Below are 23,487 nucleotides of genomic sequence, written 5' to 3' on the forward strand. Positions count from 1 at the left end.
CCTGGTCCTGAAAGTCTGATATACTTTGGCTTAATTTAAAGACCAAACTGAGAGCAGTGAAAATAAAATGCATGCTCATATACTAAATAATATCAGATTAATTTTTTTTTTTCAGTTTTACTTCCAAGTTGTCCTGCATCATTTGAGGCTATGTGCTAAAATCTCAGATCTTATCTGATAAAGTGACTGAATGGTTCCATTCAGTATAACTGAAACAGTGATAAGATTGAACTGTGACTGATGAGTCAAACCAGGAATAAGGAAAACTGCGCGCCAATCTACATCAACCTCTCTGCATCGAAACAGATCCATCTGAAAACCACACAAGAGAACGAAACACCCACTCCTTGTCGTGCCTGGAAGGAAGAAAGATTAATGACTGGATAGAGGAAAAGAAGAATGAGTTAAAGTTGGTATCTTGTGTCCTGGTCTGTGTGTAGTCTATGTTATTAATGTGGGTGAGAGGAAGAGAGACAGAGAGCATTTGCCTTGTAAATATGCCGGTCGGTGGATGAGAGGATTCAAAGAGATCTGAGACAATCTGAGACGCCGCTGTCTCTGAAAACACAATTTGATTATTTAGCAAGTGCCTAGTAACCAACAAACCAAAGGACAAATACAATCTCAAGTTGTTATTAACGATTAAATTGTTCAGTGATCCCACAATTACAAGTCTGAGAGCTACTGAGACTGTGCACTGGATCCTCCTAGCACTCCATTGCAGTGTTTGTATAATTAAACAATATATTTGCCTAATTTCAAATAAGTACTTGTGTCCATTTGGCATTTGATTTCACCGTGGAGAGGCTTCATTACATTTTCACTGAGTAATATTTGCAAATCTTTTAGGAAAACAACCAGATTTGAGACTTTAATATCACAGCTGAGGTCGTGCACATACCTTGGTTTCTCTGGTAATAAACTATGGGATAACAGCTAATATGATAATAGCTCAGCTCATATCCACCTATGCATTAGTGGACCAGAGGTCACAGATGTTCTCTCGTTTTCTTTGTTTGTTTTCTTTTTTTTAGGTTGCCTTTTAATGAAAAAGAAGAAATGATGTCTGCTAAGGCCTCTTTCATTGACTGCATGTCTGGAGGAATTTCTCTTTTGACATATTTTCAATACTATTACATTAAAATATTCTGTCTGCCTGCTTGTCTGTCATAAGTGAGCATGCACACACACACAGAGACACACACAATGGAGCAGCTCACCCCTCTGGCAGCTCTGTGTCATCAGAGGTGGTTGTGGGAGGATGAGTGACGGGCTGTTTAGTGATTTGCATGGCTCCGGTGTTTAAAAGGAGTTGCAGGTGCAGGATTCTCCACACAGATGAATGGATTTCTCTCCAAGCACAGACCTACTACTCCTGCTATTGAAGTGCATGTGAAGCTTAGTAACGCTTTGATGGTTTTCTACAGAGTCTGCAGGGTAGACATTTTTCTTTGGGGCTGCTGGACCATCTCAAAATGCTCAGTTGGGTCAACATGAACAACACACAGTCGTCTGGAGTGTGTTGTCACTTGAGATAGAGACAAAGGGAGCAAAAACACTGAGAGTTACCTTCATCATGGAGACATTCGTATCGACTGGCAACTGAAGCAAAGAGGCGCTTTGTAATGTCATCGCTCATATTTGTGCAGCTCCTTCTCCTGGGGTTCAGGGTCACCAGCACCACCACAGACACATGGAGACACTGTACAGGTATTGTGCCTTTCTGATTCTGTTATATCTCTCCGACCTCAGCCCATTTCAACATACACAATGCTAATGATTATTCTGTGATTTACCGTTTCATCTAAACACCTGGGAAACCCCTGCAGCTGAAATTCTTCTGGATAATTCCAACTGTCTGCATGAGCTTACAGCACAGTGGGAGAGCTTGTGTATTAAGGATTACGTGCAGTATTAAATTAACATCCACAAACATGTACAGACATTGGATGTGGTTAGGATTCCACTACTATACTACTACAGACCTCCTATAGCTCCACTGCCACCCAGGGCTATTTCTCACACATCGGGGGACTCCAGCACACTGTGTCATTCACTGATTTATTAGTTAGTAGCAGTTGTCTGTTTGTGACGCCTTGGTTTAATATGATAGATATTAATCAATGGGCAGAAGTGGGAGAAGTGTGCAGATTCTTTACTTAGGTAAAAGTACTTGATACTACACTGTACAATACTACACTGTTAAATATTCCAGTAACTTCTTGAAAATATTACTTGACAGCAGCAAACGGTCACATTAGAAACAGGAATCTTGGTATTTTATGAAAGATTATCAGAGTGCACCACTGATTTATTTCTATTATTCAACTAATCCCTTTGTGGAAGTGAATTGAAGAAGAAAAAAAAAACACTAATCATCTCAGGACTCTCAGATTTAGTTTGCGACCTCTTCAGGGGGTCCCGGCCCTCAGGTTAGGACCCACTGGTTTACAGCACATCCCCATTTGCGTCAGTAACTCGAAACAATCCCTCTGACCTCTTCTTTTCCTTATTGTCTGCAGACTTGCTCCCTCTGGATCTCCTGTCTTTTGTCCTCGAGAGGGACCCCTCCAAACTCGTGCCCGGGGTGCAAATGAAGCAGGCTGGAGGAGTGAGGGGTGTACATTTCTCCAGCCCTCATACCTCCATGAGCTTCCCCTCCTCCCAGCTGCTGGTGAATTGTGACCTCTTCCCAAAGGAATTCTCCATTGTTGTGACCCTAAAAGTCACCCATGCTGCATCCACGGTGAGCAAGAAGCACTTATGATTTTAAAAATCGACAAGTAAAACAGTATGAACACTGATATAAGTAAATAAGTGAAGCTTATAGGCTTCTTTTAAGATTGAATAGAATAACTCTCAATCTGGAAAGTAACCGCAAATGAGTAGTGAAGTAAAACGTGCATTTACCTCAGAAATGTAGATGAGAAGAAAAAAGTAACATTAAATTGAACCATGCAACCATGCAATTTTCATTATTGATTGATCTCAAGATTATTCTCATAATTCATATAAAAACTAAAGGTATTACTGACTTCAAAATATTAAAATACACAAAACAAATACTTGGTTATCAAACTAATGCCTCATTGTAAAGGAAAATGTCATTTCAATCGACTAATCTCTGTACCTCTAAGTACAAATACTTCAAAATATATTTTTAATATATTTTGTTATTTTCATGTCAAATACAATGTGCCTGAAAGTTTTTCCTGTTTGTCACACAGAGGAATGAATACATATTTTCCCTGATGGATCCAAAAACAGTGGAGAAAGGAGCCGTGGACAACGACAAAGGAGATGTTTTGGAAAGCAAAAAAAAGACGAATGGAGACAGTGGAGACGAACAAGACGGAGAGGAGAAGCACGGCAAAAACAATGAGGATCGTGAACGGATCATCCTGGGACTCAGGTTTTCGAGAAAATATCTGCACTTCCTCTTCAAAGGTCACGGAGGGGTCGTGGAGCACTGGGTGTTTCGAGGCACCCAGCTGGCTGATAACCAGTGGCACACTCTAGTTTTAACCGTGGGCAGTGGAGTGAGGCTCACAGTGGACTGTAACTCACCAGTGGAAATGTAAGTTTCTCCTTTTTGTTCTTCCTGAGTGCTTCTGTCTGTCGACTGTCTGCCTCCCGCCGTCCTCTCTTCCTGTTCCCTCTCAATCCCCCTGAGGGATAGTAGATCCTTCACCACAATACAATGGCACTGCTCCAAATCTGCTCTCGCCCCTGCAGCCATATCATAGTGGCCTGACAGTATGTGATAGATGGTTTTTAGTGGAAACTCCCTCTGGCACATAGAAAGGAGGAATATCAGCAGCACCCATACAGTACTTATACAATACAATTCATGTAGCATACTTCTCTGTCTCAGACGACATCAGAAGAATGTGAGAGGCTACTTTAATTACACATGCTTCATGTTCATTTACAGAAGAAAAACAACTTACTCCAGCTATTAGAAATAATTATATCTTTTTATGTCATACAGCGTTCCCTCCACGCCTTTCCCTTCAGACCTGAACATTCAGGGATCCAGATTCCATATTGGCAGTCGGGGGAGATGGAAAGGCTTATTTTCAGTAAGTCATGTAATTAACTTTAATTACATTAATATGAAATAAGCTGCCTAACATTGTAAAAAAAAAAACTTGCTATCTTATCTGCTGCCCATGTACAGGGCCTGCTACGACAGCTGGTTCTGGTACCAGGTCTGGATGCCACGCGTCAGATCTGCCCCTCCTCAGACCCCCAACTGGCAGCTCTGTCGGTCCCACCGCTTCTCTTAGACCTGCCTGTCATGGGTAGGGAGGGGGACAACCGTCTCACTTCTTACGGTAAATTGCATTTTTTACAAGGCATTTGATACTGTATGTATGGTCTCTCTCCTTTCATGCCTCTTTAACTCTTGCCTGCTTTGATCACGTACTGACAGAAATGGAGGAGCCAGTGTCGGTGGGGTTGGCGCACGTGTGCTCAGAGCTGCAAAAAGGCCAGTTGTGGTTCAATCCGCTCAAGAAAGGCCTCTACCTCTGTGACGGTGCAGTGTGGATCACTGTGCTAGAGGGTGAGAACTGCACATCAACCGAGATGAGAAAATGTCTTCTTCATTTAGATCAAACATTGATGAAATTCTCACCTTTCTCCATCTACACAGATCACAAAAGACTGGATTATGTGTTGGAGCATCAAGTCCTAACCACCAGCTCAGAGACACATGATGTGGAGGTATTCATCAACTTATTCACAAATGACAAATGACACTATACTAATACTTGAGGTAACCCATGGCAGACCAGACAAGAAACATCTTTCCTTTGGGAGACCAGTTTGTAAGGGACACAACACAGAGTTATGAGATGGATTGATTTGATAATGACCAAAATAAGAAATCAGAATAAAATGGATTATGTTTAATATAAAAAATGGTTTCCTCTTGAAATACTGTATGGTTTTAACCTCTTCACTTGAACAGAAAGAGAACAGAAACAGAAATTGCTTGTGTTGACGTGTCTAAAAAGGGTCGGAAACCACTGCTGCCAAATCCTGTTTGGGAGATCATTTGTATCATGCTCCCCTGTTGTTCTGATATCCCTTGAATACACTCCCAAGTTAGGAAGATACAATTACTTTTGGAACTACCATTTATTGCATTTATTATGAACTGCTTTGGGGTAAAAGTGTCTGCCAACTGAATGTAATGATATTGTCTTGGCAATCTTGGTTGACTGCGATTGATCCTCTTCTCTCTTGCTATTCCATTATTGGTTTATTTGATTTTAGCTTAGAAATCTCAGGTAGTTTTCAGTCACTCAATTAGATATTTTTTAAACAATATAAGTTTAATATTTTGGTGTCTACTTTCCTTTTCGTTTTATCAAATCTCCAGATTTTCCAAGTACCTGGCATGGGTCTCATGGCTGCAATGGCTCACCGCTCCAAAGCTTTTGGTTCTGCTGTGTATCTGTGGACCCAGTCAGGATTCAAGCTCTACCAGAACATCACCACCCACGAAGCCCTGGTTTGGAGACACTTTAACATGGGAAAGAAAGTATGAAGAAATGGAAATAAAAAGCATCGGAGTGGTGACTTTACAGTTGAAATGAGCTTTGACTTGCTATCCCCTCTGTCTTGTTTTTGATCTAGGTATATCTGGTGGTGTCCAACTCTGGGGGAGGGCCACAAAGTCAGTTTAACAAAGAGTCAGAGATGGACATTTCAGTGATTTACAAGTGGAGCAAGAAAAGAAAAAAGTTTGTGCGGTTTAGGACCCTGCAGACCTACTGTGCCAGAGACTGGGAGGCCTTTAACATCAACCAACAAAACTATCTTGCTGTGGCCAATCATAGAAAAGGTAAAAACTAGTATATATCGATCATATTACCATTTGTTATCTTCTAGATTACCTGCATTAAATCCTGCCATCTGATTTTTTTTTTTACAGGTAATAATAATCACACCATAGACAGTGTGATATACAAGTGGAACAGGTCGACAAAGTCTTTTGAGGTTCACCAGATGTTGCAGACCTCAGGGGCCTACGACTGGGAATTCTTCAGTGTCGGACCATACCACTTCCTGGTGGTTGCAAATGCTTTTGATGGAGTGACCACTTCTGTAGACTCTGTCATCTATATTTGGGTCAATGGAAATTTCCAGGTGTTCCAGACAATCAAGGTATGTGGTGAACATCACACATGGTGAATAATCCCTCAGCTCCAGATGTTTGGCTCCACACCGCAATACAGAGTTAATTTGGATGTTTGAGCGTAGGTGGAAATTAAAACTCAAATGTAGCATTTCACCGCATGATTTCCATACCATTCATTTTCTCCCCAGCTGGACTTTGATTTCCTCTGATGAGATCTGTATCTTTGATATGAATATGAAAAAACATCTATCTTGTCTGTACACACAGAAGGAAGGAACTAGAAACAGAGAGAGAGATAAAGGGTGAATGAAAAGAGAGATGGGGCAGAAAGTAATGGGCGTGTCTAAGCATTTAAGACAGAGCCAAAAATAGAGCCTGTGGTTTGCCATGATTTGCCTCAGCAATAGCAATGCTTTGACATGTAAACTGATAGTGAATCATATATTTGAATCTAGCCACATTTGAGGAAAGAGCGTTGACACATTGATAGTCACATGAGAAACCATAAGATGTGAGATGTGTGATTTAGGGAAACTCCACAGCTGGATACAAGGGTTCACAAGAACACCCTGGGGCAAGTGGAAATTAATCACCCAAAATCATTGAGTTAGAAAGAAAACATCATTTGGACACCTTTTAAGTCACGATAACACTGTGGCTGCGTAGATGCAATGTCAGTCTGTCAGACCGTCAGTTGGTTGGACCACCACATTGGTGCAGCCTGAAACAGCTCAACATGATATTTTAGACATGCTGCATGCATGGTCCACAATGATAAATCCTACTGACTTTGCTGGTTCTGTGAGTTTCTCTGTAGTGCCACCAGGGTGTTTACATTTGTAACTTCAAATGATATCTCTAAACAATGGGATGAATGCCTTGAAATTTCATTTAAACTTTCAGGTCCCCTTATAATAACTTTGAAAGAGCCCCTCTCTGAATCTCTTATGTCATGAACAGATCAAAGTTTTCACTTATCTGGTGAAATCTCTCTATCTACTGGATAGTTTCTCAAAAATGTGTGCAGAGGTATTCATAGCACATATTTTATGTCCCATAGACTTTGTTGGTTCTCTGACTTTTCCCCTAACGCTACCAGAAGTTTGACATTTGTCCTTTGAGAGTAAATGTCACAAGAACTATTGGACGGACCTGCACACAGCAGTGATACTCCTCTCAAGATGTTGCTATGACTTGGTGATCCACTTGACTTTGACTGCAGTGCTAGCAGGCCAAATCTTTAAATGGTGAAATATTTTACAACCAAATACAAAACTAATGACATTCTCAGGAGCTTCAGCTGCATTTGTTTTGCTTGCTAATAAGAAGAGCATGCTAAACATGAAATGGTGACAACCATGGTTGCCAAACATCATCATAAAGCTGTTTACTTCTCATCATGTTTATTCAGACTTCTGTCAAACTCACTCTGTGTTTTCTTTACTATTGTCAAACCAGACGTTTTGCGCCACAGACTGGGAAATGTTTCAGATCGGCAGCAGAGTCTTCCTGGTTGTTGCCAATGGTCACAGACTCCATGGAAATGGGCCGAGTCGATATGCCATCAACTCCACTATCTATGAACTGGACATGAACGAACAGCTGTTTGTCCGCTTCCAGGATATTGTCACCTACAGGTAGGCTACACATCTGTGCAAGCATTATACACAGACACATGTGTACACAACAAGAACACTTCGTGACATTTCACCCTTTTATAATCACCACATACCTTTCTGTGTCTCCAGTGCCGTGGACTGGGAGTTCTTCACCCTCGGGGAGGAACATTTTCTGGTTGTTGCTAATTCCTTTAACGGAGAATCCTATTCACTCAACAGCATTCTCTACAGGTAGTCATCTTGTCAACAACACCCCTCCCAGAGTGAAATAATTCACCTGTAGACTGACTGCTGTGTAATTTAACTGCTGAAATCATCTCAGAAACATTTGTAATGTAGATTTATTTTCTTCCTGTGAGCAAGAGTAGAGAAAGAACAGCAGCACTTTTGACAGGTGAAGATTCATTAGGAACTATAAGTAACCCACAGCTATTTTTTGATAGAGCTATTTTTATGCTGATGCAAATGGACCTTTGATTTGACTGCTCTTCCTCTGTTTGTTTTTAGATGGAAGGGATATGAAGGCTTTGTTCCTGTCCATTGGCTCCCAACCATTGGATGCAGTGACTGGGAGTTTTTCAGCTTTAAAGGAGAGTCATATCTGATCTACTCCAGTGCCAAAGCACCTCTGTCCAAAGTGTTCAAGCTGAAAACCTATTAGGCAAGAAGAGCATGTGCATGTGTATGTGTATGTGTGTGTGCGTGTGTGTGTGTGTGTGTGCGTGCATGCATGTGTGTTTGAGTTAGAAATGCTTACAATAATGCTTGAAATATATGTGTGCATTCACAAAACTGTGCCTGTGCACAATTTCAGGGTCAATCTCAATTATGTACTGTCAGCATTGTAACAATCATTGAAGCAATGTCCTTAATGTTATTTCTGGGAATCATTTGTTCGGTAACAACCTGATAGCTGCGTTCAACAGCTATACAGAAATTGCACACGGTGGATTTTGAAGAATGTTATTGATATTCTTTAGGGTAAATATTTATATTTAATCTGAGTTACATTGACATATGATTAAAACATTATTTTGTGGTGCTATATTATATTCTTGCTGTGTGGAGACAGTTTAAAAACCCCATTCAGACCATCATGTGGGGGAGACACAATTTTATCTACTGAAAATATATTTTAACAGATAAACCAATTAGTAAAATTAAAAGAAAATACATTTCAGAGTGTTGTGTGATGTTTAAGAAATGAATGAACAGTCTCTGTAGGATTCCTGTATTTCCATAAAAGCATTTTATAATGAAAATATTTAACATTGTTTGTCAACTGGAATGTGTTCACTCAAAAAGACTGATTATGTTTTTTTCTTTTCTTTTTTTTGTTGCCTTTGACTGCATGAATTTATACATTTACATCTGTGTGCGTGTGCGTGTGTGTGTGTGTGTGTGTGAGAGAGAGAGAGAGAGAGAGAGAGAGAGAGTAAAGGTTAAAGTAAATTATTGAAATCACAATAAACAAGACTTATATGCAATACAAGAATTGTTTTTGCCTTTTCTATCCTCCATGGGAACAAAACCACTAGGCACAACTGTTTGGCATGTTTTGCTGCTGTCACACTACAAATCCCATGATCCTTTTGTAATATCCCAGAGTGGCATTATGGGTATTTTTTTTATTTTTTTATTTTTTTTATAGCGGTACATATCTTGATGCTGTTTCACATGACAGACCCAAAATCTGCAGAGATTACAAAGGACTGAAATACTCAGGCTATTATACACCGGTCAGGCAAAAATGTGAAGGAGATGTATTGAATTATATTCATTTACGTGTACGTGTGACTACAAGTACCACAATGCACCGCTGCATTCTCTGCTAGGAAGAAACATGGCTGCCTACTGTTCACCGACGATATTTGTATTTACGTTTCGTTTTTTATCCGTTATTAGACCGACAGAGGAACAAAGAGCCGCTGTCAGAAACTACTTCGAGTAACATTTAACCTAAACCAGTCCTCGGTGTTCGGATATAAAGACGCTGTTTGTTTTTTTCCCCAGGTAGACATAGTTACATACATTGACGGTTGACGTTACCGACAACCAGATTTTTTTTTTCTCCACGTTTTTTTCGCTGAGCTGTCAGGCCGCTCATCATCAATGTCCTGCCATTGATTTTGTGTGTGAAGCTCGGTGAACGACAGAAGAACTGCGAAGCCTTAAGGCAAATACATACATCCGGTTTTATAGTCGATATGTTCAGTCCCGTGAAGTCCTCTTATTTCAGAGTGAGCCCGGCCATTGTCAACAGAGAGCTCGGCAAGACCAAGATGAGATAGCAAGAGGACCCACAGCGGATGTGCTATCCTATCACACACTTGACTAAACTACTGCGAGGCTGCTGCTGCTGCTGCTGAGTGAGTCCCCGGCGGCATAACTGAGAGAAAACTGAGTTCAAAAATACTTCAACTCAACGCGGCATGTTTGGGAATCTGTTCGAAGAAGATGAGGAGGAAGGCTTCTCCTCCTCCACCACCTCCTCCTCCAAAGGGAGAGTCTCCAAGGCGGGAGACGAGCCACCTCCAGCCCGAGGAAGAGCCAATCTGTGCGGCATCAAGAACCAGGGAGGGACCTGCTACCTGAACTCTCTGCTGCAGACCCTGCTGTTCACCCCAGAGTTCAGAGGTATGGACAGGTGTCTCTTTCGTTTTTAGAGGTCCACCACCAGTAGTTAACTTAAGTAAACATTTAACTATTTATTCTGTTTGCTTTATGATTAATTAATTGTGTGTGTGTGTGTGTGTCCTTGCAGAGGAGCTTTTCAGTCTGGGGCCAGAGGAGTTAGGATCCCTGGAAGACAAGGAGAAACCAGGAGCCAAAGTAAGAATTGCAAGATGCCAATTATAGGTGTAAGCATTGATCTGATTATACAGGTGCATCTCAATACATTAGATTAGAATATCATTGAAAAGTCCATTTCCATGTAGTCAAATAGCCCCAACCAAGTATAGAGTGCATATAGAGACATACTTTTCCGAAGGTCAACATTTCCATTAATAACATTAATAATGCTTTTTTTCATTGGTCTTGGTGAAATGTTTCATTCTGTGTGTAATGGATCTATATAATGTATTAGTTTTACTTTTTAAAATGAATTACCTACATAAATAAACTTTTCTGTGATATTCTAATTTATCGAGATGCACCTGTTATGTGTGTCTTTTGAAGCAGGTAATGGAGTTTCCTCTTCTTTCCTGTAGGTCAGAGTGATCCCACTGGAGCTCCAGAGGCTGTTCGCCCGTCTGTTGCTGGTGGACCAGCAGAGCGCCACCACTGCCGACCTCACGGACAGCTTTGGCTGGAACAGCAGCGAGGTCTGGTCCCATTAACTGTGTGTGTGTGTGAGAGAAGGAGAAAAGGAGGCTCAGGTTACGCTTTCTTATGTCCATGGTTCATTTACCCTCCAAGTCTTATCAGGAAATACGTGCTGACATTTGATTTTCAGACATACTTAATAGTGGTCAGGTCAACGGTTTGATTAGGATTTGATTTTGTATCAAGGCGTTTTTGTAAAACGAATAAATTAAGAAGGAAACAGGGAGAGATTTGACAGTTTATGCACATTCACAGACTTTAACCAGAGCTCTAAAACGATCGAAACTGAAAGCGTAACCTAAGCCCGAGTCGGGGGAGAAGAGAGTGACTGTGCACATATTAGATGAAATGTTGAAAAGTCGCAGTGTCGGATGTTAATGTTGGGTTCAAAGTAAAGAGTGACATGTTGTGCCCTGATCCCCTACCACAACATTTTATAGAGTTTTGACATCTATGTATTTCGAGTTAATGATAACATGACAGAATTAACAAAGCTATACTCAGTACAATCAATATGTGTGTTTTAAATTAATTTAAAAGCTACTTTGCATCAGTTGGTGTCATTGTAGAAAACATTAATTTAAATATTGAGTCATCAGAGAATCTCACCTTTTTTCTGTGATATTGATGTTGAGAGGTTCTTGCATGATATTTTTCTGTGAAGTATATTGTAATGTTCCATAACAAAAACAATACTACACAAAATCATACTGTATTCTGTTGGTACATAGACTTAAGATGCAGCATATACCTTTCTGTCCCTAATTTGATCCTTTTTTCTGCTCTTCTCCTCTTTCAGGGGACAAATCAACACGATGTACAAGAGCTGAACCGAATCCTGTTCAGTGCCTTGGAGCACTCTCTTGTGGGCACCACTGGTAGCACATTTATTCACCGGCTTTACCATGGGACCATTGTCAATAGCATTGTCTGCAAGGAGTGTGGAAATGTCAGCCAGAGACAGGTGTGTGTGTGTGTGTGGGGCCCCTCTGCTTCACTGACCTGGCAGCTTTTACATTTTGTCTATTGTAAGACTGAATATAATTGACGCCTGGCATTACAGGACTACTTATTACTTATTAACCCAGATCTTGTGTAAATGTTTATTTGTGGTGTGTTTAGGAGGACTTCCTGGACCTCACGGTGTGTGTCTGTGGCGTATCCAGCCTGGAGGAGGCTTTGTGGAACATGTTTGTAGAGGAGGAGTTGTTTGAGGGCAATAACCTGTACCGCTGTGCACAATGTGACAGGCTGGTCACTGCTGCCAAGGTCAGTGCCAGCTCTCAGATTGTATTAATGTAATAACAGAAGTTACGATACAGTAGAAAAATAATAGTCTAATATCAATTCATGTTGAACAAATAAGGAGATAAAAATGTATAAACATTTTTCTTGTAAACATCAAACATGGATATATTTTTATTCTTTCTGACCTTCCTGTTTTTTTTACTTTACTCATTTTACTATTATTCAGTCTGCTAAGCTGAAGAAGCTCCCCCCATTCATGACAATGTCTCTGCTGAGATTCAGCTTTGACTTTGCCAAATGTGAGCGCTACAAGGAGACAGGACGCTACAGCTTTCCCCGCACTATCAACTTACGGCCATTTTGTGAACAGGTACCAGACACATTTTAACACTCTGAACTCACTTTTAATCAGATTACACAATTAACTGAACCTCTTTCTTAATAATTGTGTTTTTTTCAGTCTTTATGTTAGAAGTCTTGGTGGCAATAAGATGTCCAGAGATGTTAACTACTGTGTGTGTTTTTTTTTCTTTTTGTTGTATTCCAGACTGATGGAGATGACTCTGATTACTCTTACGACCTGTTCTCTGTGATCATCCATAAAGGAGGCTGCTATGGTGGCCATTACCACGTTTATATCAGGGACATTGACCAGCTCGGCCAGTGGGAGCCACCGGTGAGAAAAAACAAAAAAAACACACATTTTAGTATAAATGAGTTGATTATTATTCATTCAGCATCATCTCTGTGTCTGTGTTGTTGTCAGGAGGAGGACTGCAAACCTAAAAGTCAGAGGAAAGTCAAAGAGGAAGCCAAGGAAGTGTGTGAGCCAAAACTGCAAGAAGACGACCCTTTGTCTGTCCTCACTGCTATAATTGCCCAGGTACTGCAACAACAACACTTTTTTTTTCTTTCTAAATTTAGTCCTTAGGATGCAGCATTTCTAGTTTCTGTGTCGGGTTGTGAACTAACAGAGTGCTGTTCATTTCCCATCTTCAAGGATTCATCAAAAAGTGTCCTGATAGACCAGCTGGGCCAGAAACTCATGGACAAGATCGGTTCATCCTGGAGCAAAAAGTTCAGAAAACATTACGGTCCCATAGGAAAGGTATTATTGTTATTTTTGTTTTGCTAGTGATTGATTGATTCCTTTGGTCTAACGTTTCTTTGTCTGGCCTAGTTTTCTCATTTGATCTCTGTTTTTAAGCTCCTCTTTCTCTTCTGATGCAGTTCCTGCAGTCCCACAGTGATGTGTTCATGTTGGTGTCCGGTGGTACCAGAGTAGCACTGAAGGCAAACCTGCCGAGCCCTGTGACTGAGCCCCCTGACCCTGCAGAGCAGACCGCTAACTCTGATCCTTCAACAGCTTCAGACCCCGGAGCGGCTGAACAAGAGCAAAGACCAAACCAGAAACCAGAACCTGAACCAGAGGTACAAGAGCAAGTCACACTGTAGCGGGATTCAGGGTTTAAAATTACACTTTTAAAGCTTTTTGTAAAAATATTTTCAATCTAGTTTCCTCGTGGACATCTTGTGATTGCTTTTCTTCGTGCCTGTTTCTCACGGTGTTTCTTCCTGTCTATCAGCAGGGTAGCCACTGGTTTGACCTTAATGACTCCGCAGTGACCTCCATCAGGGAGTCTGACATAGAGAAGCAGTTCCAAGGCAAAGAAAGCGCGTACATGCTGTTCTACAGAAAAACACAGCTGCACAGGCCCACCGAAGGTAACGGACACCACGTTTTTCATTTGTAATGGAAACTTTATATCTGCTCAGCTGGGTTGAGTGGGTTCACGTAGAAAGAAATGGCCTACTAACCATTTGCCCTGGTAAGATTAATAATATTACGAGTTTTAGCAATAAGGTGATTCATATTCACAATTTATTTTTTTCAGCTCTGAACAATCCACAGTATAAAGTTCCCTCTCATCTCATCCAGAAGGCTGAGGAGGAGAACATCAAAATGCAACAGATGCGGTGAAGAAACATTGAAATATTAAACTATTATCACATTACACCTCACCTTTTTTTAAAAGAAACATTGTTATTAATCTGTATTATTTCTATTCCAGTGAGAAGTTCGAAGCCACCAACAACACAGTGGAGTTGCGTCTGCATCTGGCACCGTCTTATAGGCTTGAAAATGGAGCCCTGCGGCCAGCTGACAAAGAGCATGTGAGCACCACCCTCAGTTTCGACCGTCGAAAGACCATAGGAGATCTGCGATTAGCCATTTACCAGGTAACTTCATTCCCAAAAATCACACTTAACTGTGTTTTGAAATCCTGACAAAAAAAAACAAAAAACATCAGAAATAACCTGTGTGTTTGTGAAATCTGTCCATTCAGATGCAGGAACTTTGGGAAGGGGATATGGCTTTAACTGTGGCAAAGAGTTTTCCAGCTGGTCTCCACCTTTACAACACTCTTACAGGTGAGATATTAACAGGGATGCAAACAGCGCGCCGAAAAGCGAAACTCGCTTTTTTCATGACCAATTAGGTGACTTGTGTGACTCGTTCAGATCCGAAGAGTTATTGTTTTTGGGAGGGTGGGGGGGGGGGGGGGTCTCAGTGTCTCAGCGTCTCAGCTGGGGTCAGTAAAATGTTTTTCTAACAGGCTGACAGTGACAATCACGTGAAACTGAGGCGAACTCATTCATGGTCTCTGATTATAACAGCCGACCACCAATGTAGACGCGCGACGTGCGCGCTCGTTACCCAAAGCGGCGCGTAGCCGCGTGCAGTCGGTGCGACGGCGACGCCGTTTTCCCCCCGTGTCCGTGGAGCTGTGCACCGCGGACATGCACGGTTCCCTATACGTTGCTGTGTCAGGCAGGTGTTTCCACGGAGCTCTGCCCCGTTTCAGAGGTGAAGGAAGCCCTGAGTGGAGAGACGTCGCCTCCGCCATGTAGAATGTGTTCAGTTAAAGTGAAACTAACACATTATATAGGCCTATATGTCCATTACACACTGAATGAAACATCCCATGTCTTTATTTATTCAGTTTATTTTAATAGTAATAATTATGACTAACATTCAGTGAAGACCTAAAATTCAGTATCTCCAAAATGGAAATATTGCAAAAGATTTTTTTTTTTTTTTTAAAGCATTTTTAATCTAGAAATGTTGGCCTTCTGAAAACTATGTCCATCTATATGCACTCAATACTTGGTTGGGGTTGAACTACTGGAAATTGACTTTTCCGTGATATTGTAATGTACTTATTTGTTAATGGTGAGCCCCCCCCAGTTCCTCTCTTTTTTGGTCCTGACCCGTTTGCATCCCTATATTAAACCAAATACCTCAAGAGGACAGTAAATGTTAACATTTTGTACATCTCTGTAATGTCTTTTTTGTGTTTCTCTTTTCAGATGACAACGTCTCCCTCTACAGCGCAGGCATCTACACAAACTCTGACTTGTTTGTGTGGAACGGGAGAGAGGTGAAGAAAAGCACAGTCCTTCACAAACTCACTCCAATGTCAAGATCCAGGCTTAACTCAACTTTTATCTCTCAGGTGTGTGGTGCGACCGTCTTGACCGGAGCAGAGTGGGAGCCTGTGCTGCTGACCGTAGTCCGTCCCTTTTTGGGCGAAGAAATGGACCAGGAGGTCGGGGACGCGGTGGAGTGCGAGGAGAGCGGAGGCGGTTATGAAAACGGTGGTTTAGGACTTAAAAAGGAGGAGAGAGGGTTTGCAGGCGGTGTGACACTCGGGGAGGTGAAGGTGGCCTTGGGGGAGCCGAAGGAGAGTCTGCTGTGCCAGGAGCATAAGGGAGGAAAGAGGAGAGAACAAGGGGCAGGAGAGGGAGGAGGGGCCAGCGGGTGGAGGGTGTTCCCGCCAGATGACATGCAGCGGACGCTGAAGGAGCTGTCACTGAAAGATGGAGACGCGCTGTTGGTGTTGGAGCCGCAGTCGTTCGACAGCAGGTAAAATCCTCAGCGCTGTCCGTGTGTGTGTATACTAGGCGTCTTTATTTGTGTATTTTACAGCCTTCTTCTTAACTTTGTCTAGTGTGTTCACTCGAAACGGAGACGTGGTCACTGTGACCACACCATCCGACTGCCGCTGGATTCAGGTGGAGTTACGATCAAACGGAGGACGAGGAGCTGGAGGAGAGGAGGAAACGGAGGAGGAGAGTAGGAAAATTAAGGTCCCAGCCACAGGAAATATGGTGAGTAGAATTCATGCTTCTGTTTTTGCTCTGCCTCTTCTTTCTCATATTTTCTCTCAACACATTTACTCCTGTTTAACATGTCTCTGCTACAGCTGCTGTGTGAGGTGAAAGAGAGGGCCCTGGAGGAGCTGCAGCTACAGGAAGCAGCCTCAGGTAAGATGCCTGAAGAAGTGTTACACATAATGTTCACCTAAAGCCTCCTTTATTAGTAAGAACCAGGTATTATTGTAGATGCTGAATCCCAGTCTGAGTTTGAATTTTCCAAAGTCTTAAACTATTCCAATTAGGGATGCACATTTTGAATTTCTTTTATGACCGATAACCGACACTCATTAACCGATTAACCGTTAACCGATAAGATTAAAATCCCCCCTGGGGCGATCGCCGATGGTTTTATTTTTTTTTGTTATAAAATACACACACATGCGCTACAACAGCTGATCCACTGTACTCTGTCTCAGATGGAGGTCAGATCTTCCAATGTTGAACTGTTTTTATACAAAGTGCAGCCAAATACAGACTGAAGAGGGGGACAGCAGAGCTCCTCTGGCAGCTAATCTTTGGAGCAGCAGGTGAACCGGCTGGAGACCGCAGCAACGTCCTTTTTTTTCTTTCTTTTTTGGCAGCGCTGTGCACATCTATGTCCATGTAGGCTACGTTTATTGTCTGACCTTCCTTCACAGGGACTGCGTTGCATAAATGGCACATATGGTTAGTCCTCCTGTGTAACTTTTTGCTGTGAAATATGACTGAAGGCTCGTGGAAGTCTGCACGTGTCGACACGCCCCAATGAGTTGATGACATAAGGAGCTAATAAAAATAAATAAATAAATAACCGATAGTATTAATTGGTCAAAGTTCTTGTTATCGGTTAATGGTTAAACGGTTAATCATGTGCATCCCTAATTCCAGTTCATTTTTATGATCCACTGCTACTTTTTTATATGGGTAATTGTAATTGAATTGTTATTAAATAACCACCCTAAGGATGTTATAATGTGTTATGATGAGTTCTTTAGAGGCTGCTTATATGCTATATAACTTATCATTATCTGAAATGAGAGTGTTCACTTTGGTTAGAGGTGGTATTGCACTGAACTACACTGTATTGAAAGGTGCCAGAGGGTTAGAAACACGTATGAACACCACAACTAAAAAAACCCTGATCATTATAAGCATCTTAAATATCACCTAACCTTGGTGTTGGAAGTGTATTTGAAAGACTTGATAGATTAAATGACTGTTGTGAAAAGTGGCTTCCAAGAAATTTCCATTTGGGTTCTTTCACTCTGTATGTGTTTGCATGCTTCATTCAGCTGTTTTTCTGTCTCACTGACCAGGTGCAGAGTTCTGTCTGAGGCAGGTGGACTGCACAGGGAAACTCCTTCCTCCAGGTACTCCGTCTTCTGTTACTGTTACCTTGAGGGTGATTTTTAATGGTGCAGATAACCGAAAGCTGGAAATCCCCCTCATTTAATCAAAATATTAAGATGCACATTCCTTTACACTGTCCCCTCGTTAAATTTTAAAAGGTACTATCCCTGCCTGTAATTTCTCTTCTCATCATCGACCTTTGAAGCAGTAGCAAACATTTACTGAGCTGCACTCGTGTTGTGTTACTCTGGTTTACCTGACAGTGTGTGAAGAGTTGAGTGTTCGGGATGCAGGGGTGCGACTCATGACCACGCTCACTCTCTGTCCGGGAACTGCCCCCAAGGCATCACAGGTGTGTCTTTTTTATTTGAAATCTTCAATGAATCCTTTGTAGCCTGTTTGCAGCTGCACAGGTGAAAGTTACAGAACATTTAAGTGCCAGTTAAGTATCCCACACTACACTTTAAAATGAATCAAGTGAAGGAGTTATGGGCCATTTGAATATTTGTGTTTCCCTCTGTTGCAGGTTTTCTTGCATTTTTCTGTGGGTGCAGCGCCCTCTGCTGGCATGGAGATGGACATAATCATTGAAGCATCTTGTACTGTCAAAGAGGTGAGGAAGAAAAATCTAATGTGCCTACTTAAAGAGTTTGTATGCTTTTTTAAATTAATATTAATTGTATTTAATGATATTGTTATTTACAGTGTCTAAAGGCAATGCTGGATGCTGTCGGACTAGATGGTAATACCACTTTTTTTCCCTGTTTCCCAAAGTGTGTGTAATTTATAATCTATAATCTGTAATATATAACAGATATTATATATAGCTGCAGTATTTGGTTGGTAACGTAATTTAAATGCATCATTGCAGGTACCTGTTGGCACTTGAGGAGGCTTGATTGGTGTGAAGAGGTTGGAGAGCCACTTATGGATGAGGTGAGTGGCTTTCTTTAATTGTGAATGTGTAGATTATTCTTTTCTGTATTATCTGACCAGCAGTTTAAAATGTAAGAATATTAAAGACACAAAAGGCAGCTAATAATTTGTTGATTTTATAAAAAGTTGCTGATTATTTGTCTCTAGATCACCTAACAGTTGTAGTTAAAAGTTAAACTTAAAAGGCAAATATAAAATGTTTGTACTGGTATATGATTTCGTCCCTTGTTTTTCTACTTGTATGTCAGTCCACATGTTAACTGCACCTTTTTATTGTCAGGATGCTTGTCTGTCAGAGCTGAAGATAAGCAGTGGAGACACATTAGTTGTCACGGAGGGACAACTTCCTCCAAAGGTACTCCAGTGTTTTTTTGGTCTGTAAGTGACAACTTATCATAGCTTTCCTCTCTGCTTAGTCATTTTTGTCTCTTTCCATCAGGGTTTTCTTAAATTATCCATATGGCTGGATCCCAAAAACATGGAAGCAGATATTTATTACCTAAAAAATGGACACGCTGAGGAGGTTGAAACAGATACTCACCCACCTCCTCTTTGTGGCGGCAACATGGTGGACCTGAGAAGTGTAGGGCAGGTGGAGATATCGGACGAAGCCACGTTGGAGGATCTCAAGACTCAGGTAGATTTTGTTTATGATGAAGTTAATAATATCAAAAGTTGTGCTGTCCCTGCAACAATTGTTGGCATCTTTCCTCTACTAAATGTTTCCTTTTGCTTCTACTGTCAAACTCTGTATCAGGTGTTGACGCTGCCTGCTCTCCAAAGTGTGTGCATACCAACCACTGCCTTCATGCGTGTGTGGCAGATGGAGGGACGCAGGCTGGCACGAATCCTCAGAGGACAACAACTAACACTCAGGTAGTTTTTAGAAATTGATCAGATTATTTTCATCAGGCCAGATGTAAGAAGTTTGAGTCCTGACTAATTTTTTGTTTGTTTTGTTGTTTTGTGATCAGGAAATTGAAGCTCACCAGTGGTACAGATCTTTGTGTGCAACAGCTGCTGAAAGAGGAGGATCTTGGGTAAGATTTACGGTTTAACTAATTTCTGATGATGCAAACTTTAAATCCTTAAAGTCTTTACTTTCACTTGCATTTGTAATATTATTTTCATCCCTTATTTCCTCTCCCCGTTAGACCCAAGGAGGTGTTGCTGAATGTAAAGATGGGAGTACCAGGGGAGAGGTGTTACTACCCGCCAGAGGAGCTGGTTTGGGACGCATCCCGTGATTCTTCACCTCGCTGTCTACGCACCTGTCTGGCTGCACACTTTGGCCTCTCTCCTGACTCTCTGCTGTTGGCCAAGCACCAGCCTGACAAACACACATGGGAGGAAATATCAAACTGGGTAAGGGAATAGTTTTTTATGTGGATTTATTTGTGTCACTTTACTACTTTGCTGCTCAGTAATTAAGTTTGGGAATTGGTAAAAGGAGAAGAATACAAGAGAACGTTGCTGACTGCATAAAGTATGGTTGATAATAAGAGATCTGACCTTTATCATTGAATTCATCATTTCATTATTTGATAAGACAAGAAAATATTAAAAAATCTTTGTATTTTATTACCAATTGATAATATGGCCTTGTGTCTTTTTACTTTCAGAGCCAGCAGGTTTCCAAAAAGAAAAAGAAGAAGAGAACAGAGTCACTTCTTGGAGCACCTTTCCACCTCAAAGACGGTGACACAATCGGCATCAAGGTATTGGTTAAACCCAGTAGTCAGTTTTGTTTCTAAAATAAAATTAGTTTGTTTTTTGTGGGATAAATGCTCAATTGGTTATATATTTTTTTTTTCTTTTCAGAATCTTTTGATTGACAACAACAGGCACTTCATCACGGAGCAGGACGAGCAGGGCCAGCAGAGGCTCAGAGAGCATGCAGAGCAAAACAGGAAAGGGTGAGATGTTTTTACTTTCAGACGGGAAAACACTTGTTATTTTGTGTAATAACTGTGATTGTGGCGTTATAGATGCTGCTTAAAATCCTTTACAACATTTATTTTCTGGAGTAACCCATAGCAGTGTCAGTTTGGTCTGATTATTCTTGTTTTTAACATAAAATTCATTGTATTCAAGTTTCATTCCTTGTTTCATGTATAGAGCGGACCCTGCAGGCTCTGATGCTGCTGAACCGCAGAAGAAGGGTGGACAGACCAAATCCAGGAAGCCAGAGGTGGCGCTGTCGATAAGTGTCGGCGAGTTCAGATAGCACCCGGCTCCCACAGGTGTATGGACAAATCAGGACTACCTGTGAAACTACACCCGTGTCACCCACGCACACAGATGCCAAGTTGCAGTTAGGACAATCCACATGACATAAGTCTTGTGCCATTTTTTTTTCTTTACAAATTTTTTAAACCTGACAAAATCAAACCTTAAATTATTTTCTGGTTCCCCTCTGATGATTTAATATTGACAAAAGAAGTGGGAGAATTTCATCTTTAGCACTTTGATTTGCTGTTTTGTAATGGCTGACTGTACTGATTGATTTGCATTATTTCTATGCAAAATAACTTTTTTTTAAAAATTGAATTTCCCATATTTGTCTCGGCCTCTCTGTACATATGCTCAAATTGACAACTGCCACACATATCCTCTTTTTTTTTTCCTTTTTTTTATCTTTTCTGAGGGAGATGTGAAGAAAGCACAACCTTTGCTGTATCCACCAGAAGCTCATTTCTAACCTTTATACTGCAAGTATTTCTTTGGCTGTCACAAACTTGCATTGGAGCTTGTGCGAACTGGAGTTTCTATCTCAAACACTGCTGTGGTTGAACTGTAGCAATCAGGGTGAAATATCTACTGCAGTAGCCACGAGCCAGTGGCTTTTAAATTCTTGTCAACCAAATTTCCAGTACAACAAGCCACCGCAGTAGGGAATCAACCATCAACATTGAGTCCTGTTGTGATGTACAAGGTAACTGGTTGTACAAGAATTGACACGTTTTTATAATAAACCCATCACTGTGCGCCATGAACAAAAACCATTACCTGGATCATGGGCTCTGTAAATGGGCTTATTTTAGGTTGACAAGGGAGAGGAGGGACAGGCCTTAACACAGAGACGCCACAGTGCTGCTCTCTCCTCCCTACCTCACTCTCTGCCTCTCTCACTCTACCTCTGCTGCCCTGTTTAATGTTTAAGTTTTATTTTCCAGTTTAATTTTTAATTTCCCAAACCCTCAGCTGTTGCCCTGCTGCTCTACGACAGTAAACTACAGTTCAAGATTTTAGACAGTGACACAGTATTCTTAACACTTTGGGTGTGAAATTACATTTCAGAATAACTGTATGGAGCGGAAATACCATTGTGTTACATAACCATTTATGATGCCTGATCAATTAGTTTTCCTCAGCTTTCTCTCCTTGATTATGTAAAACTAAAGGTCCCTGGTTTAATGTTTTGTTTGCATGCACTATATGTGAACTTCAGGGAGCTAAAAATAATCCTTTAGATAACTTATTTGAAGAAAGTGACAAATTAATTGTGTTACTGTATGAATTGTGATGTCTTTTTTTCTCTTTTTGGGAGGATTTGATTTTTGTTATAAAATATTTTCTATGCTGCTTCATGTGTTAATCTGGCCTTTATCTGTGCCAAGAATTTACAAATAGATTTTTTTTTAATTTGTTTGAAGCAGATGCATAAACTCTACAATATACTCAGCAATAGTGAAATTTAATTTTGTATCATGTATCATTTACAAGTGTTATTTGATGATTACATCTTTGGTGTTATTGATAAGGACTGATCTGCTGAATTATGACAGTGGACATCTGTTTGTATCCGTGTCAGATTGTATCTGCAGAAAGTATTTTATCAACAATAAAGCTATGTATACAGTAACTGCCACTGATGTTGTGTTAATTAGTCTTAAATTGTCAGTTGCAACATTTTATATCACATGCATTTGTCGCTTTGTCCATTATGTATCCCTGTTGATGATGTGGCTTTATGAATAGAAATGTCAGCTATGAATGAAAGGTGACAAAAGTGGTAATTATTTAATTTTTCTAGTTATTATATTTTCTTTGCAGGTTGAAGTAGGCTACCTAAAGCCACACCACCCCCTCTGATTATGCTCCATGTCAATATCTGAGAGCAGCCAATCAGCTCACAGGTTTCTGTAGGCTGTGTTACACGTGGAAGGTGAGTCTGGTTGCTTTCTGCTTTATGGAGCATGGGACACATGTCAATTTATGATGCACAAAACCTCACACCACAAGTTACGGTACTTTACTTCATGTACATCACATTTACTTCACCAACAGTCACACTATGATTGTCATTAGTTAAGAATGAAAATGCAATACATAGACATACATAACATTTCAGTTGATGGCATAGATATAAAGCATAGGCCTTTATATAAAAAATATGGATAGAAAATGAACTAGCCATCCTGTTCCTCGCCACCAGATCCAGTTCCTAAACTTCAACCACTCAAAATGCATTGTTCGAGTCAAACTAATCTGGACTAATACAGGGCAGGGGGCTACTGAACTTAATCCGAGAGGTTTGGTAGTTTAAAAGTGCAGTAAATCAGATTTAAAATAAACAAAGCAAAACAAAAACTTTTTTTTTCTTTTTTTTTTTTGAAGAATCCTCAGACCCTCCACAAACCCTGATTTCTGCGA

General features: G+C 40.8%; 2 protein-coding genes across 4 annotated transcripts; both read left to right on the forward strand.

Moving 5' to 3' along the window:
• The first annotated feature begins 1,334 nt into the window (after window positions 1-1,334).
• LOC146963621 (thrombospondin-type laminin G domain and EAR repeat-containing protein-like) lies at window positions 1,335-8,485 on the forward strand. Its single transcript, XM_085767053.1, has 13 exons — window positions 1,335-1,710; window positions 2,523-2,746; window positions 3,228-3,577; window positions 3,992-4,082; window positions 4,181-4,337; window positions 4,436-4,567; window positions 4,658-4,728; window positions 5,390-5,551; window positions 5,647-5,854; window positions 5,945-6,177; window positions 7,610-7,788; window positions 7,900-8,001; window positions 8,278-8,485. Exons 1-13 carry the CDS (start codon window positions 1,626-1,628, stop codon window positions 8,429-8,431), a joined length of 2,148 nt encoding a protein of 715 aa, XP_085623179.1. The 5' UTR covers window positions 1,335-1,625; the 3' UTR covers window positions 8,432-8,485.
• A 1,095-nt stretch (window positions 8,486-9,580) lies between these two features.
• usp40 (ubiquitin specific peptidase 40) lies at window positions 9,581-22,696 on the forward strand. Of its 3 annotated transcripts, none has more exons than XM_085766780.1 (31): window positions 9,581-10,407; window positions 10,535-10,602; window positions 10,983-11,096; window positions 11,897-12,061; window positions 12,220-12,366; window positions 12,572-12,715; window positions 12,893-13,021; window positions 13,112-13,228; window positions 13,346-13,453; window positions 13,576-13,776; window positions 13,932-14,070; window positions 14,241-14,322; window positions 14,418-14,586; window positions 14,694-14,778; window positions 15,718-15,788; window positions 15,864-16,273; window positions 16,359-16,518; window positions 16,614-16,674; window positions 17,862-17,915; window positions 18,159-18,247; window positions 18,422-18,508; window positions 18,601-18,637; window positions 18,767-18,831; window positions 19,112-19,186; window positions 19,271-19,468; window positions 19,589-19,707; window positions 19,806-19,871; window positions 19,986-20,196; window positions 20,454-20,549; window positions 20,653-20,747; window positions 20,950-22,696. In XM_085766780.1, exons 1-31 carry the CDS (start codon window positions 10,203-10,205, stop codon window positions 21,056-21,058), a joined length of 3,876 nt encoding a protein of 1,291 aa, XP_085622906.1. In that variant the 5' UTR covers window positions 9,581-10,202; the 3' UTR covers window positions 21,059-22,696. The 3 variants fall into 3 exon arrangements, with proteins under 3 accessions (XP_085622906.1, XP_085622907.1, XP_085622908.1); XM_085766781.1 differs by having other exon boundaries at window positions 9,604-10,407; window positions 13,935-14,070; XM_085766782.1 differs by having other exon boundaries at window positions 9,979-10,407; window positions 17,868-17,915.
• The last annotated feature ends 791 nt before the right edge of the window (window positions 22,697-23,487 follow it).

This window comes from Trachurus japonicus, chromosome 22 (assembly GCF_045865225.1).
Source record: "Trachurus japonicus isolate A0001 chromosome 22, Traja_1.0".
Taxonomy (NCBI): domain Eukaryota; kingdom Metazoa; phylum Chordata; class Actinopteri; order Carangiformes; family Carangidae; genus Trachurus; species Trachurus japonicus.

Excerpts from the sequence above, each read along its gene's own strand:
- LOC146963621 (XM_085767053.1), top strand. The coding sequence starts at position 1,626 with ATGTCATCGCTCATATTTGTGCAGCTCCTTCTCCTGGGGTTCAGGGTC. Across the intron at positions 3,578-3,991 it reads TGTAACTCACCAGTGGAAAT|CGTTCCCTCCACGCCTTTCC; the intron begins GTAAGTTTCTCC and ends TATGTCATACAG. Across the intron at positions 7,789-7,899 it reads CAGGATATTGTCACCTACAG|TGCCGTGGACTGGGAGTTCT; the intron begins GTAGGCTACACA and ends CTGTGTCTCCAG.
- usp40 (XM_085766780.1), top strand. The coding sequence starts at position 10,203 with ATGTTTGGGAATCTGTTCGAAGAAGATGAGGAGGAAGGCTTCTCCTCC. Across the intron at positions 14,071-14,240 it reads GCTGCACAGGCCCACCGAAG|CTCTGAACAATCCACAGTAT; the intron begins GTAACGGACACC and ends TATTTTTTTCAG. Across the intron at positions 16,519-16,613 it reads TCCCAGCCACAGGAAATATG|CTGCTGTGTGAGGTGAAAGA; the intron begins GTGAGTAGAATT and ends TCTCTGCTACAG.